This window comes from Eublepharis macularius, chromosome 12, assembly GCF_028583425.1.
Source record: "Eublepharis macularius isolate TG4126 chromosome 12, MPM_Emac_v1.0, whole genome shotgun sequence".
Taxonomy (NCBI): Eukaryota; Metazoa; Chordata; class Lepidosauria; order Squamata; family Eublepharidae; genus Eublepharis; species Eublepharis macularius.
Window position 1 is genome coordinate 40,720,239 of NC_072801.1, and position 16,488 is coordinate 40,736,726.

Here is a 16,488-nt window from a genome sequence, read left to right on the forward strand (position 1 = left end):
AGATACCTCGTGTAGAGAAACTCTTAGTTCATGATAGAAATATTAGCAGAAAATGTTGATGGACCCCCCCCCCCCGCCCCAGTAAACGCTGACAAATTCAGTTCCTTCTGCATTCCAACATAACTGTGCTAAACTGATAGAGTGAAGAAAACTTTGCTAGGCAGAAGGTGGAGTTTGTTAGCCCTGCAAGGTCACCAAGGCTGTATATTCCATATCACTGAAAAACTTGTCCTATTGAATCAGCCTTTCATTCGACACCCCAACTTCTCTTTATGTTGCTCTGGGATGAATGCCATATCCCACTCTACACACCAGAGGGCATCCTTTGACATTTGATGCTCTGGCATGCTACAAATGCATTTCAGTCATTGTGTGATATTTGAGAAAGCGAGTTTTCACTAGCCAACTAGATGATATCTCATTCACATGTAATTAGGGGAAAGAGAGCATAGTTTTACCATGGTTGGGCACTTATAATAAATTTATTTATTTATTTAAGACATTTGACCACAGCTTTTCAAAATCTGAAGGTGGTTTACAATCTAATATATGACCAATCAGACCCATCAAGGCAAATTAAGCATGTCAGCCAAGGACTGGGTTCAATACCAGTTTGACATAGCAAAAATGAGGGCTGAATCTGCCAGGCCATATCACAGGGCAGACAAGCAGAACGAGTCTGTGACAATACACCGGTGGTATGTGGGAGACTTGTTTGGTTTAGTGGTTAAGAGCGTGGGACTCTAATCTGGAGAGCTGGGTTTGATTCCCCACTCCTCCACTTGTAGCCAGCTGGGTAATCTTGGGTCAGTCACAGCTTCTTGGAGCTCTCTCAGCTCCACCCACCTCACAGGGTGTTTCGTTGAGGGGATAATAATGGCATACTTTGTAAACCGCTCTAAGTGGGTGTTAAGTTGTCCTGAAGGGTGGTATATAAATCAAATGTTATTCTTATTATGCAACCCCATCTCACATGACACCAACAATCACAACTGACCTGTAACCTAAATATGTGTATTTGTGTGTGTGTGTGGGGGGGGGGTCAGATTACATTTTCCTGAGGTGAACATGTTGCAATCCTAATGAGGATGGGGAGGGGGGAGATTCCTCCCCCACCATGAAAGACCTCAACCTCTGTTATATCTCCCCTTCTTTATTGGCCCTCAGTTTGAAGGCTTAGCAATTAGATTATAGGGGTGTAAGAGGATATTTTTCCTTCTCATTGACTTCAAGTATTTTTAGCACCTCTTCCCAACATTGGTGGGTACATTTTTGAAAAACGAGAGGCCATTCTAACTGCACCAGTACAGGGTAGCTGAATTGATCTGAAGCCATTCAGAAAGGTGGGATTTACCACTGCATCTCGTTTATTTGACAAAGAACATGTGGTTTTGGTCATAAGTGAGATTCTCCATTTTATTAGCGAGTTAGTGTGATGTGTAGTATCTAAGTTTATAGATCTAAGGAGAAGCCCCTCTCTGTGCCAGCCTTGATATAAGATCAAAACTGCAAGAACGGTTGCTCTCACAACTCGCCCATTGATCTTAAAGGGGTAACCCACTAAGCAAGCATCCCTTGCTGCCCAAGAGAGTAGACCCTCACTTGTCCCTGAGCCTCAGGTCTGGAAGATCCCCAAGATGGTGTAAAATAGAATTAAGATCCTTTCAGTGGGTTTTTTCCCTCCCCATAGCAAAGGCTCCTTAACTGGCTCCTTAACATAGCAAAGGCTCCTTAACTGGCTCCTTAACTGGCTGCCCAAGGAAACAGTAAACGTGCCCTTAGAAATCTCGCTGTCATTTCTCCTTATGTCTTGCAGGATGAGGTGAAGCTGCCAACCAAGTTGAGCATCAGTAAGTCTTTGAAAGAAACAGAGAAGGAAGGGGAAGGAGAAGAGTTACCAGCAGGTGATGAGCATGCTGATGAGGAACATATCGAGCTCTCCTCAGATGAAGAAGTGGAGGTAGAGGAGATCATTGAAGAGTCACGGGCAGAACGTATCAAAAGGAGTGGTATGAGGAAGGTGGATGACTTCAAGAAAGCATTCTCCAAGGAGAAGATGGAGAAGACCAAGCTGAAGACCAGAGAAAACCTGGAGAAGACCAAGCTGAAGACCAAAGAGAACCTGGAGAAAACCAAACAGAATTTGGAGAAGACCCGACACAACCTAGAGAAGAGGATGAACAAGCTGGGAACCAAGATTGTCACCAATGAGCGCAGGGAGAAGATGAAGACTTCCCGGGATAAGCTGAAGAAGTCCTTCACCCCTGACCATACGGTCTATGCTCGCTCCAAGACAGCAGTCTACAAAGTGCCACCTTTCACCTTCCACGTCAAGAAGATACGGGAAGGGGAAGTGGAGGTGAAGGCCACTGAAATGGTGGAGGTTGGTGGGGATGAGACAGAGAACACGGATCTGCTGAGGGGCGAGAGCCCTGAAATGAGCACGCTCCTGCAGATCACGGAAGAGTCAGACACAGTGCTGGCAGACAAGAGCGACAGTGAGTAAGGCACGAAGCAGAAGAACGTCAAAAGCTGAACATGTAACCTTTCACGTTTCCTCTATTTTGGCCCTACATGGGCATACACACACACACACACACACACACAAAATATAGCAATCTTATAACCCCCTTCCCCCAAAATGTAGCACCAAGGTGCATTTTTGTATATTTCTGTTTCAGCATAGAACACGGGACTTCCTAGCAACCTATCGAACACCATTCCTTGCTACTGAAAGCTTTCTCTGCCAGCCTGCTGCCATCTTCACCCCAACCTGCCATCCTGCCCTTCCCTCCAAGGTGCTATTGACAACTTAACCTATTTGCACCCCCCCCCCCCAGAAGCATGACTGCCTCTCAGCTATGATGCGCAGTGTCAAGAGTGCTTCCTGGGGACCAGAAGCAGATTGGACAGACAAGAGGAGAACAGGAAGTATGGAACCAAAGAAGAGGTGGGCGGGCTCTTGAAGCTGTCTGGCTTGATATATCATTGGCATGGTGGAGAGTGAGAAGGGGAGCAACTGGTTGGAAAGGAAATGGGGAAAGGTTGGCTAGGGAGGAAGGATGTGATGTCCTTACAGCAGGGATCCCCAACCTTTTCAACCTTACAGGCACCTTTTGGAATTTTGAGGGGGGGGGGGGTGAGCACCATTCTAGAATTCCTGCTGCAAAGGCAGAACTAAACTCGAAATGGCTGCCACAGGAGACGGAGCCAAGTGCAGTGCTTCCCTTTCTGCTTTGCAAATGAATTGCAGAAGAGGAATAAAAAGAAAAGAAGGAAAGCCCAAGGGAATGGAGGGAAAAAGAAAAGAATTTAAAAGAATGATAGCATGAAGGGGAAATGGAACCACATACTGACTAAGGAAAGGGCAGGTGCTTACTCCTCCTGATCCTATAGTGGCTGTGGCTGCTGTTACAACAGAAAACCCTTTCAGTTGAATGAGCGCAGCCAATAATTAGCCATGCCTTACAATGGCCCTGGCCACTTTCTGAAGAGCTCTAACACTGGCAGGCGCCATGGTGTCCACAGGTGCCATAGTGGGGAAGTCTGTAATAGAGGGTGCAAGAGTGAGGTCTATGCTCCACCCCCTAAAAAGATTGTTTTGATGCTGTCACATTTGATGGGGCCCTACATTTGCACACACAAAGGACCAGGAACTTCCAGTGTGGACACTAAGAGAGAGGAGGAATGAGCTCTCTACAAAGAATCTTCAAATGCTTTTTGTTTTTTTGCTTATAGCTTCATCTATCTGAGCCACCTGGCCTACATGGATGTGTGCTTATTTCCTGAGGGATGGAAAGAAATGGCAGGCAGGTGTGTTAAGCAGAGAGAGAAATGGCAGAGACTGAGAACAGAAAAGGAAAGCTGTTATCCTGTCAGTTAGCAATCTTGATACCCACCCTTGGGGCAGATCCTTAGCATTGCAGATGGTTTTCTGCAGTGCCTGGGCTCTAGGTCAACCGCTGGGGGTGGGGGGTGGGGGTTGTGCTATGGCTGGCTGGTATCACCCGGTTTTCAACTAGAGCAAATGCTATTTGGGTGCTTCCCAGCAGGTTAACACTTAGCTATGTCTGTTGAATTTGCCAGCTAGGGAGAAAACAGGGAGGCATGTGGGGGGGCGGGGGAGACAGACACCCGACCACTTGGTCATTCCCAAGTCCCAACTGCCTTCTGCCTTCCCACCCCTCTTTTCTTTTGCAGTCTGTGGGCAAAGAACCAGGAGCCTCACTTCCCACCCCCCTCCCCAGTGCAACAAGGCTTCCTTCCTTCATGTTTGGTGCATGCTGCTGCCCTCCCTTGCATGATGTGGCAGAGTACTCTTCTTTGTCCTTTCCATGCTTGTTCTTTGTGGGGGTCCAGGAGGGAATGTCTGCAATAGGCTTGGGCAGAGGGCTGTTCTGTGCACTGTTCCCCTGCTACCATCTACACCGAAGCTACCTGATTTGGCCAAGCAATCCACTTCCCAACAGGAAGACACGATGGGTGTGTGCGGGGGAGGGGGGAGTACTGTTATCTGACCATGGAGTGTGCACGTAAATGTTGGGGCTGCTTCCCTGCCACACTCCGCTTTCCTGTGCATCTTTCAGTATTCTTATCTGTTGCAATGGATCTCATGCCCAGAAGAGCCCAAGTGAAAAAAGATGCTTAGCATTTAAGGCTGCCACATCTAGGGCACCACTTCCACACTGGGGACAGCAAGGAGGGGCTGTGCCAAGCAGCTGCTTGGTTCCTTTTCTAAGACTGCCTCCTGGTGAGCAGAGTGACTTAATAAACTTCCTTTTCTAAAAGAGCAGGTGTGAAGCATTTTGGTGCAGGGAGCAGTGGGGTGCATGTCTCTTTTTGCCAGATTCTAGAGACAGCCTTCAAGGGTCCCAAGCTCAGACCCCCTCCCCCACAGACAATATCTATATATCCAACAAAACATGGGTCCCATTTTCCCCTCCAGGGGGCAGCAGCTCCCATCTCGGCCTGTGTAAAATGAAACTGATGCAGTTCAGCCTGATCAGCAACTAGTTTCCTTTGTGGGCTTTTTTGCAATGGGAGTGGGGGGCGGTATCTCATCTACAGTTCTGCTGCCGTAAATGCCACTTTTTCAAACACCTATTGCCTCTAGGTTGGCAATTTTGGGCGGAAGAGGGGGCACCCAAGCCTCTTACAGAGACATACATTTTCTATTTACCATTATTTATTTTAAATATTTTATATATTCACCTTTTCTCCAAGAATTACAGGATACAATAATAATGAAATCAAAACAATTTGACAAACATTAAAACAACAGTCATAAAAAACATGAGAAAGCAATCTAAAAACACCTTATCATGACCACACCAGTGGGATATTCCCCAAAGTGCTCCAGAATAACTCAGTCTTGCAGACCTGCCAAAGGCCATAGAAATACCCCAGACCTCTTCCAGGAGGCTGTTCCACAGACAGGTGGACAATAGACTGGCAATGGGCCTTGCTGGGAAGAACAAAGCTGCCATATAGGAACATGCAGGGAGAGGCGGTCCTTCAAGTGTACAGTCCCTTAATATAACATCTGCAGTACAGTGTGCTACAGCAGTATAAAGGTAAAGGTAGTCCCCTGTGCAAGCACCGAGTCATTACTTTTAAAAAAAAATTAATAATTGTATTAATATTAACAGCTATCATCAAACAAAACAACAATATACTCAAAACCAAAGCTTGATACAAATTTGTCAGTATCTATACAATAAACCATTAACACTTATTTTAAATATATAACGAACAGAACAATCGTAACAGTAGAGATATTAATATAACAATCTGCACAAAAGGTCACCACAAACCCCACATTTCCATATCAATAACATCTTGGTAAGGTAGCTTTGTCAAAAGTAGATCATTTTTAGAAAGAAATTCGAGGAAAGGCTCCCACTTAACATAAAAATTCGAAGTACCAGTGGGGTTTTTCTGTAGGTATAGCTTTTCTGTTATTTTTTCCATTATTAGAAAATACCATATCTTGTTGAACCAGGTGTCAATTGTAGGAACTTATTGTGCACTGAGTCATTACTGACCCATGGGGGGACATCACATGACGATGTTTTCTTGGCAGACTTTTTGTTATGGGGTGGTTTGCCATTGCCTTCCCCAGTCATCTACACTTTACCCTCAGGAAACTGGGTACTCGTTTTACTGACCTCGGAAGGATGGAAGGCTGAGGGCCAAGCTACAAATGACGAATGACACTTGAACGGCAAGTGGATTGAGTGGAGGGCAAGTGAACAGGGAGAAATACACTTGCCGTTCAAGTGTCATTCGTCACTTGTAGCTTGGCCCTTAGTCAACCTTGAGCCGGCTATCTGAACCTGGCTTCCGCCAGGATTAAACTCAGGTCGTGAGCAGAGCTTGGGCTGCAGTACTGCAGCTTACAGAACCAGAGAAAAGGAATTGGAAAAGCAATTGAAATGGCTAATAGCTAATGCTTACTTTGTGCTCATGTGCCTTTTTGATATATATCATTCTCTAATGTTATTAGGGTTGTCAGCCTAGCACCAGAAAATAGATTTCACAAGGCAGGACCTGTGAAAGAATGGTGTTGCATATGTCACAATGTCACTTCTGGAGAAAAACCAGAAGTGGTCTCACAGCACCCCCTACACACACCCGTGACACTCTAGGAATTCTCCAAATCTCTACAGCAAAGAACATATTGATTTGGGACCTTCGTAGAGCACTGTGGAGTAGCTGTGACATTTCCAGGTGTCTGCCAGAAGTGACATTGGCCGTTTCCAGACGGCCCCCCGCCTCGCGAAACGTCGCGCGTCGTCGCGCGTCGTTGCGCAGAAAACGCGAAATATCGCGTTTTCTCGCGCGAGTTTTGCGCGACGTCGCGCAAAACTCGCGCGAGAAAACGCGATATTTCGCGTTTTCTGCGCAACGACGCGCGACGACGCGCGACGTTTCGCGAGGCGGGGGGCCGTCTGGAAACGGCCATTGTTTACTCGGCCCATTTTTCTCCCACCACCTAGAGGAAAGCACGAGGAGGGCAGCAGCAAAAGCAGAAAAATACACACCACCACTGGGTAATTGTCAAGCCTAAGTGCTATGCTTGCTTATTCAGAAGTATGCCTTACTGAATTCTATGGGAGTCTCTCACACATCAGTGTACATAGGATTGCAGCCAGTATGCACAAAGACCTTAGAAGTCTTGCCTGCCTTAGGTAAGAGGTGGGTCAGTAAGTCCCATTCGACATTCTGGGATTCAGACTGAAAGCAAGGCCAGTTCACCACTCAAGTGACACAGGCAGTCATTTGGGGCAGCCCAATCCAGCAAGGGCACCAGCACAGCTGCTGGGGGCATGGGATGAAGGAATAGACACAGCAGAGGTCTGTCATCACCTGGCACAGCAACCCAAACAGAATCCAAGGCAGGTCCCTGTGAGCACCATTAACACCACTGTAGGTCAGTTTGTATCCATACTAGATAGTGCAGTGCATGCTTAGGGCAGCAAAACAATTTAAACTGCCCCTGAATGAGAGGGAGAAAAATATTGCCCCAGCTCACCCTTAGCATGCTTGTTAGTATTGTTTGGCTTTGCCTAGATCTATAGAAAACACTAAAACTGCAAAAAATGTTACATTTTGTATAAGGCACAACAGCTCTGTGAGGAGCACTGCTAACCAGAGAAGGGGATTGAACCACAATGAAAAGCAACAAAAGGAAAACCCTTTGCTGGCTGGTGGGGGTGATACATTTCCTGGGGGGAAATAATACATTTCTTACTGCTACTCTCTCGGAAGGCTCAAAGTAGAAGATGGAGGTATAATTTTGGTCACCTCACCAGCACTCAGTACAAGTCCCTGCCAGCTTATTCTCTCCTTCAAACCATGCATTTTGAATATCAGGGAATCTGAAATTTAGGGTAGAATTGAAGAAATCAGAGAGAGAGAGAGCATACAAACACATGGTATATACACTGAAAATATTCTTGCAAAACATACATAAGAAGGTTTTTAAAAATCCATAGGTTTGTTTTTAAAAAACAATTTACATTTTAAAGAATTGATTTTTAAAAGATCATCACTTACATGAAATAATCGCCGTCAGATAAGATTTTCTAGCATGGAGTACCTGGCAATAATCCTTGGCATGTGATAAGAGACTGACTCTTCTGTGTCCAAGAACCAGTACAACCGGTATACCAGATTTTATCAAAGTGCTTCTAGTCATGGCACTGCTTGAGAATCCAGGAACAAAACTAGACCTAGGAGCATCCCAAGGCTGCGAACCTCTTCTTTTAAGGGAGTGTGACCATTCTTTTCAAAACAACACTATACTGTTACTGACATCACTTAAGAATACAAGTTATCATAACTTCTGCCTTACCTGCTTTTAGTTTCATTTGGTTAAAGCTTCGCGAAGTTCATACCAGTTCCCCTAGCATAAGGCTTTTGCTCTTGAATCATTTATTTACTTCATGTGGACGTCAACTTTCTCCCCCATGGGGAATCAAAGCAACTTGCATTGTTCTCTCTTCCATTCTGTCTTCACAACAGCCCTGTGAGGGAGGTTAAGCTGAGAGTGAGTGACTAGCCCAAGGTCAACCACCATGCAATCCTAATCAGAGTTACTTCAGTCTAAATCCATTGAAATCAATGGGCTTAGACTGGAGTAACTCTGTGAGAGGGATTGTGCTGCCAGTAAGCTTCCTGGGCTGAGGGGATTCAAACATAGGTCTCTCAGACCCTAGTCCAACACTCTAACCACACAAACACACTGGCTCTCGATCATATGCAAAGCAAAAGTGGATATGGGTGTCAGTGGGGGAGGGGAACCTATATCACAGCAGGGGGGGGCACTTTCTAGATAACAGGGTCTTAAGGTTCCTAAGATGGTCTCCAGTCACTCCATTGATAAACTTTGCTCAGAGAAGGTGAATTGAAGAACAGAAGATAGTTTGCAAGCTTCTAAGGGGTTCTTCAGAAAGAGTAAACAACTGCCTCCCTTAACAAATGGAATTTCTTTACCCACCCACAAGGAATCATTCACAGCTGCACCCATAACCAAAGGAAACCAGCTTCAAATGACATATGACAGGCCAAAGCAGGTATGGATGAAGCTTGCAGGATTTGGAGAGTTCAGAGTTCCATTTAGTTGCTTCTAAATTGTGCCTTAGATCCACCATCCAGGGATGAAGCTGAACTTGGTTCCCAGTTCCTTATTCGCTGTTCCTAGTTCCTTATTTGCAAAACCAAAGAAAAACATGGGGAAATTGAAAAGCTCTGCATCCCAAAATAAAGGTTGTAGGGGCACATATCATACACCTCCAGATTCAGCAGTCTCAGCCCTCTAAGTGGACCTATACTAGGTCATCCTACAAAACCCAGTTCTTCAGTTAACAGCTTCAAAGTAGGATGCCCCCAGAACAAATCAATAAGCAGAAGGGGGGGGCTGCAGTGGAAAAAAAACTTTGGATCACCCCAAATCACACAACCCTGTCCTCCTACAAGAGGACATGTGCTGGTTCTGATCTGATTCCGGAGCTATGGCCTCCTATTTGTCCTGCCTCCAAGAACCTTGTATTAGACATTGCTATGAATAGAGTTCCACCAGGTCGGGGCCAGGACTAGAGATGGGCACGATCCGCATTACGATCGAAAAAAAACCATGATAGTGGCGATCGTGCGATCAGGATCCGGCGGATCGTGCTCGGGCATGGCCAATGATCCAGCGGTTGGGAGGGGGGCTTGATCAGGGCGATCGTGCTCGGATCGGGAAGCCAGACTCTCAGGCGCCAGCAATCTATTCCCCTGGCAACGGAGCCGGGGGAATGCCTGAGCTGTGTTTGCCCTCCTTCTGTCGCCCTGGAAACCCGAATGGAAACCCAGATTGCCTTGATCAGCAGGGCTTCCTTCCAAACACGGAGCAGCAAAGCAGTCACCAGCTGGGAGAAGACACCCAAGGGAGGGAGGGAGAAGGGGGTGTTCTGTAGCCATGGGCACTCCAATCTCATCCCTGCAAACCCTGATAGGCAGCTCTGACGGCCAAACACAGACAGCCAAACACAAACGCAGATGCCACCGGCATCAGCCACCGTTCCTGTATCGCTGGGAACAGCGGGGCGCCCCTCCACTTTGGCCTCCACGATCCACAGATCGGAAACGGGAGATGATCGGTGTGGATCGTTAATTCGGGATCGTCGCTGGCGCTGATCCACGATCAGCTTGATCGGTATTTTTTTTTGGATTGTGCCCACCTCTAGCCAGGACCAAAAACGTACCCTCTGAAGCTGTCAGTGCATCTTCTCTCACACGTGCACGTGCGCACTCCTGGCATGTGTGATGACATCACTTCCGGGAAGTGCTGTCATCATGCGGGACGAAGGGTGGCCTGGCATGCGCTCCTACGCTCGCCAAAGGGCTAAATCACCCCCACATGCCCGATTTGGGCCAAAACAGGCCCATTGCGGGGTGTGGGGGTGCCCTGCAGTGGGGTGCTGCTCGGGGGTGTGCTGTACTGTCAGGAGCGCCCCGGGGGTGCGCTCTCATGCTAGCCGGGTAAGTGGGGTTGGGGGGAGGAGGTGGGAGTAGGGGATCCCACGTCCCAGACAGGGGATTGGCAAGCCTAGGTGCAGAGGGCTTATATTTTCCCCAGTCCCTTATTCAAAGCAATGTCTAATACAAGGTTCTAGCCAGGCCAAATAGGAGGCCTTAGGAGACCTCAAATAGGAGACCTAAGGCCTCCTATTTGACCTGCCTCCAAGAACCTTGTATTAGACATTGCTGTGAACAAGGAACTGGGGAAAATATAAGCCCTCTGCACCCCAAAACAATCTTTGGATAACTCCAAATCACACAGCCCTGAAATCCAGACACTGTCCCCTACAAGAGGACGTGCTGGTGCTGATCCAAATATTGGTTCTGGTGCTGTGACCACCTATTTGGGCTGCCTCCAAGAAGCTTATATTGGGGAAAGCTGCTTTCTCAAAGCAGACCTGGTCTTGGGCCTGCTCAAATTTGGAGCCTAGACTAGAGTGTTAACTTATCCATTTGAATGCCTGACTATGTCACATTTGCCCTCATGATGTTAAGGCTTATGAATATGGCAGCATCATAAGCCCCTCTCCTCATGTGTTAAAAACGCAGACAAGCTGTAGGGTTCCCATCCCCCTGCTCGGGGCAGGGGTCTCCCCATCCCACCCTCCCTCCCCCGCGCCCACTTACCTGGCAGGCAGGGGGGGCCCTCCCTGGGGCACCCCCTCCCCGGGTGGCGCAGCGCGCCCCTGGGTGCAGGGCGCTATCCCGCGCCGTGACAGCAGGCAGCAGCTGTGAGAAAGAAGGCGGCGGTTGCAAGAGCACGCCACTCTCACTGCTGCCGCCACGGCCACCGCAGCTGCCACTGTCCCTCTGCAGCCGGTGCCGGCAGGGACAAGGGGTGAGGCGGCAGTGGCGCCAAAAAAGCAAGCTGCGATGGCCATAGCCTACTCTCTCGCCACCTCTGCACCCCTTGTCCCTGCCGGCGCAGGCAGCACAGGGGCAGCTGCAGCCGCGGCGAGAGAAAGAGCAGGCCATGGCCACCGCAGCTCACTCTCTTGCCGCTGCCGCCCCTGTGCTGCCTGCGCCGGCAGGGACAAGGGGCGCAGTGGTGGCAGCAGTGGCAGCAGTGAGAGACACAGAGAGAGCTGCCCGCTGAGCCCCACACTCCACACTTATGCATAACCATTGAACAATGGAGGTCTCCAGAACAACTTGAATGAATCCATTCACACACCTTTCCAAATCTATCTTTACCCCCTTCCCTATTATGGCCTCACCCATCCAGATATCATTGGTCATCAGATAATCTTTTTACACCTACAGATCCTCTCAGGAAGGCACAATCAAACATTCTTACTTCATTGTCCCACCTCGGAGACAGTTTGCCCTCTCTTTGTCTCCCCCAGAGACAACCATTAAGCCATTGTTTTTGAGCAGAAGGTGCAGTCCTGCCTGAGTGCATGTTTTCCAGTATATCTTACTGGGAATAATAGGAAAGGGGAAAAAGATAGATGAGTTAACACTCTAGTCCAGGCTCCAAATCTGAGCAGACCCAAGAAGACCAGGCCTGCTTTGAGACAGAAGCTGTTCCCAATACAAGCTTCTGGGATGCGGCCCAAATAGGAGGTCACAGCACCAGAACCAATGTTTTGATCAACACCAGCACATGTCCTTTTGTAGGGGACAGTCTCTGGAGTTCAGGGCTGTGTGATTTGGAGTGCTCCAAAGATTGTTTTGGGGTGCACAGGGCTTATATTTTCCCCAGGTCCCTATTCACAGCAATGTCTAATACAAGGTTCTAGGCAGGCCAAATAGGAGGCCTTAGGTCCAGAACCAGAGACTGGATCAGAACCAGCACGTCCTTTTGTAGGGGACAGTCTCTGGAGTTCAGGGCAGTGTGATTTGGGGTGATCAAAAAATAGCATTGGGTCATAGAGGGCTTATATTTTTCCCAGTTCCTTATTCCTTATTCACAGCAGTGTCTAATAAAAGATTCTAGGCAGGCCAAATTGGAGGCCATAGGTCCAGAACCAGAGACTGGATCAGAACCAACACATGTCTTCTTGTAGGGAACAACTCTGGAGTTCAGAGCTGTGTGATTTGGGGTGATCCAAAGAGGTTTTTTTTCTGTTGCAGCCACCCCCTTTCTGCTTATTGATTTGTTCTGGAAGCACCCTACTTTGAAGTTGTTAACTCATGAACTGGGTTGTGTAAGATAACCCAGTACAGGTCCACTGGAGGGCTGAGTCTGCTGAATCTGGAGGCGTGCGAGATGTGCCCCTACCACCTTTATTTTAGGGTGCAGAGCTTTTAAATTTCCCCATGATATTTTTCTTTGGCTTTGCAAATAAGGAACTAGGAACTGAGAATAAGGAACTGGGAACCAACTTCAGCATCGTCATTCAGGGCAAGATTTTAAACCCTCTCACCTCCTATACAGACATAAGACTGCTGTGCTTTGGTGTAGCTGTAGGTATGCCACACACCCAGTGGGGGCGAGGGATCCCCCGCACCCCACACCCCGCCCCACTTACCTGGACAGTGGGGGGCATGCACCTTCCGTTCTGGCCTGGATAGGGGCCGCTGTGGTGCGTGGGAGTGCTCCTGTGCTCCACAGCGACCCAACACGGGCACGTTTAGGCCCAAACTGGGCTTGTTTCAGGCCCATTTTGGCACTGATCGGGCCCATTTTGGGCCACTGCGAAGCACAGGAGCACTCCCACGCTCCGCAGCAGCCCCAATCCGGGCAAAACGGGCCTGATCCACACCAAAACAGGCCCAAAATGAGCTCGATTTGGGCCAAAACAGGCTCATTTTGAGCTGCTGCGGAACCCAGGAGCGCTCATGTCCTCCACAGCAGCCCCGATCTGAGCCCCTGCGGAGCATGGGTGTGCTCCCCGGGGGCTGCGTGATGATGTCACTTCCTGGAAGTCATGTCATCGCACTTTCAGGAGCATGCGCGCTCCCCCCACCCCAAGAGGTAAGTGCAGGGAGCCAGTGCGCCCCCCCCCCGCTGGGACGTTAAGAGGGACTGGCAACCCTACTTAGCTGGTATCTCAGAAAGCATTCAGTAACTAATTTGCGTTTGGATGTGATGTTCAAGAAATTCATGAAAGAGGAATCACTGATTCAACTTCATCCACTCTATGAGGATGAGAAGAATTCAGAGGGAGAGATGAGCAGAGTTGTATTCTGTCACTGGACTCTCCATGGTGCTTCGTGACCTCCTAGAACTTGGAATATGGACTTTGACTGAGGAAGGTCATACTTTAAAAAATCTTCCATGTTATTCTAGAATTCCTTTTTTTTAACTCCTTATTGATTTTTTTCCATAACATTCTTCACTATAGGTTGAAAAGAATATAAAAAGTCAGTACAGGATGTTACAATATTGCACAAAACATTGTATTTCAGGAGGTCAGTCAAAAGTATCAAGAACTGGTTTTAATCCAGGGGTTCCAGATGTTGAACCTGTGGATACCTTTGAAATTTAGAGGTTAATGGGCACCACCACAAAATGGCTGCCATAGGGATGGGCTGCACATACAACCATAAAATGCCTGCCACGGTAACAGGGGTAAAATGTCTGGAGGTTCCAAACCAAGTATCTACCAATGATAGTGGCAGCTGGTTTTGAATGAATACTCCCTGAAGACCCAGACGTGATATCCCCTGGGTCTTTCTGCAAAACTTCCTCCAGTAAAGAAAATCCAGAATTAGTTCTGTTCTCTCCTCTGGAAGTGGGATGCCAGAGGTGTAGAAATGGGTCCCTTGCGAGCAGGAAGTACCTGGGCAATCAATTAACTTGGGTTCTGCAAAGTACTACCAGGGCAACTCCAGTATGGTATGGTATGCTAGGCCCAGAGACTGACAAACGCTAGGCCACGGGTGGAGGGGAGTGTCAGTGCAAAGCAGGTGAGCCACCAAAGCTCTCAGGTGGGACTGAGGTTTTAGTAGTATTGGAAGCAACCAGCTCCTGCTTCGAGGCCTGGCCCTCTGCGGTCGAAGGAACAACTACCCCTGTGGCTAAAAGATTGACAGTATCTTTTCGGGGTGGCTCTGGAAGCAGGTTCCTCTCCTGAGGCCTCAGGATTCAGGAGAAGCTTATGGTCTAGGAGGGCCCAGGCAACATTAGGGGTTGGAAGACAAAGTCCCCACAGATCTTCATGAGAAGCTGTTTGCAGATCTTCCTGCTCTCCCTCAAAACGTTCCGGGGTTCAGCTGTGGAGGGGCCCTGACATGCTCTTTGCTTGAAGGAAGAGATGCTTTGGGGGAGAAGAAAGGGAGCATCAGGAATCACTGCCTTTGCCCCACCCTCTTCTTCAAAAGCTTAGGGGGTGCTAGTGCTTTCAGGGTGGGGATTCCTCTGATGTCACCAGCTGTTCAAGTTGACAGGAAATATCAAAGTGGCAGGGACAACCTTCAGCCTGGGGGAAACCCCAAGACCATCTGAGTCAGAAGTAACAAGAGACAACATTGACCTTTGAGAGCAAAAAGGGACAGGATGTCCCTAAAGCAGAAAAAGGAAGCATCAAGAATAACAAATGTTTCTGCTGGATCTCCCAAGAAAAAGGCAAAAGAAGAGCCAGTTAGGATGCTGGAGTAAGATCGGGGAGACCCACGTTCAAATCCATGCTCTGCCATGGAAGCTCACTGGGTGACTTTGGACCAGTCACACGTGGTCAGCCTAACTTACCACACAGGATTGTTGTGAGGATAAAATGGAAGAGATGAGAACAATGTAATAAAAAGTTCAACACAATGATGACAAACTATATATACTTGCCTCAATTTTTTTTAAAGCTGCAGTACCAAACAAGATGCAGAGGAGTCACTTATTGGTATCTTAGTTATCTAAGTCAGCCACAAGTTGCAAATTTTACAGGAGTCTGTCAAGCCATCAAAACCACTAAAGAGGAATCTCTTCCTGGATGTTCTCACACAGAGGACAATAGTCTTTATTTTATACAAAATGAGATCCCCTCTTCTACTTTTTAGTCTTTAAAGTATCTTGCAAATGATAGCAGGCAATGCAAAAAGCATAAAAACACAGTAAACTAAAGATGAAACAACAGAAGCACATTTTAAAAGATCAAGGTGTGCTTAAACAATCAGCCTCCAAATGCCCAGGAGAATAAAAAGGAGATACCTGTAGATCAGTCCCTTTGCCATGAGTATTTCACAAGAAGCGGGATATTACGACCATAAAGGCCCCATCCATTGGGGCTATGTATGTACAATTTACTAAAACTCTGTGACATCTGCTATCCAGATACAATGTTGGCATAGGCTGAAAATATGTGCAAGAGAAATAAAAGATCCTAAAAATATTGCTTCTGCTCATCTTCATATGATAGCACCCGTCAGCAATGAACAATTTCAATGACAGCTCTGTCCAATTGAGTCTCTGCCACAGACGCCATCTTTAATTAAATATTTCACAATATCAGTCTCTGCAGAATATGTACACAATTTACACAATGTTCCACATTGCTTAACCAATTGAACAACTTTGCAAGAAAAAAAATCACCCAGGAGATGAGCTTCGGGGCCATGCAATGACTTCTTCCAAAGTTTGCTTCTGTTTTTTTTCTTCTTCTCCTGACAGGGGTTCTATGCGTTCAACAGCTGCAAAGCTGGCAAAAATTCAAGGGGTACAGCTTTTCCCAAGAGAAGCTGCAAAGATGACTCTACACCTGTTGAATTCCTCCATACAAGTGTTGTTTTCTATATTTAAAGCATTTCTAGCGTGCCTCTCCGTCATCCAGACCCCAAGGTGGCTTCTAATCAGGCCCAGGGCTGCCATGGCAGGAGGAGGTGGCTGTCCCAATCACACCTACAGCCAACCATGTACTGCTCTCAGAGATGGTGCTCTGGGTTTGCACCTTCAGAGCAACAAAACAGAGTGGTTCTCACTTTACCCTCTTCCTGTGCGCAGGGGCGGATCTACTATGAAACTAATAAAGCTTAAGCTTCAGGGCC

The 16,488-nt window shown here is 47.6% G+C and overlaps 1 protein-coding gene across 1 annotated transcript in view; it reads left to right on the forward strand.

Moving 5' to 3' along the window:
• CAVIN1 (caveolae associated protein 1) overlaps nt 1-4,789 on the forward strand; it is a 36,154-nt gene extending 31,365 nt beyond the window's left edge. Inside the window, exon 2 of the mRNA XM_054992512.1 lies at nt 1,817-4,789. Coding sequence (XP_054848487.1) covers nt 1,817-2,506 — 690 coding nt within the window. The 3' untranslated portion in view covers nt 2,507-4,789. The remainder of the gene's footprint in view (nt 1-1,816) is intronic.
• Nucleotides 4,790-16,488: the final 11,699 nt, after the last annotated feature.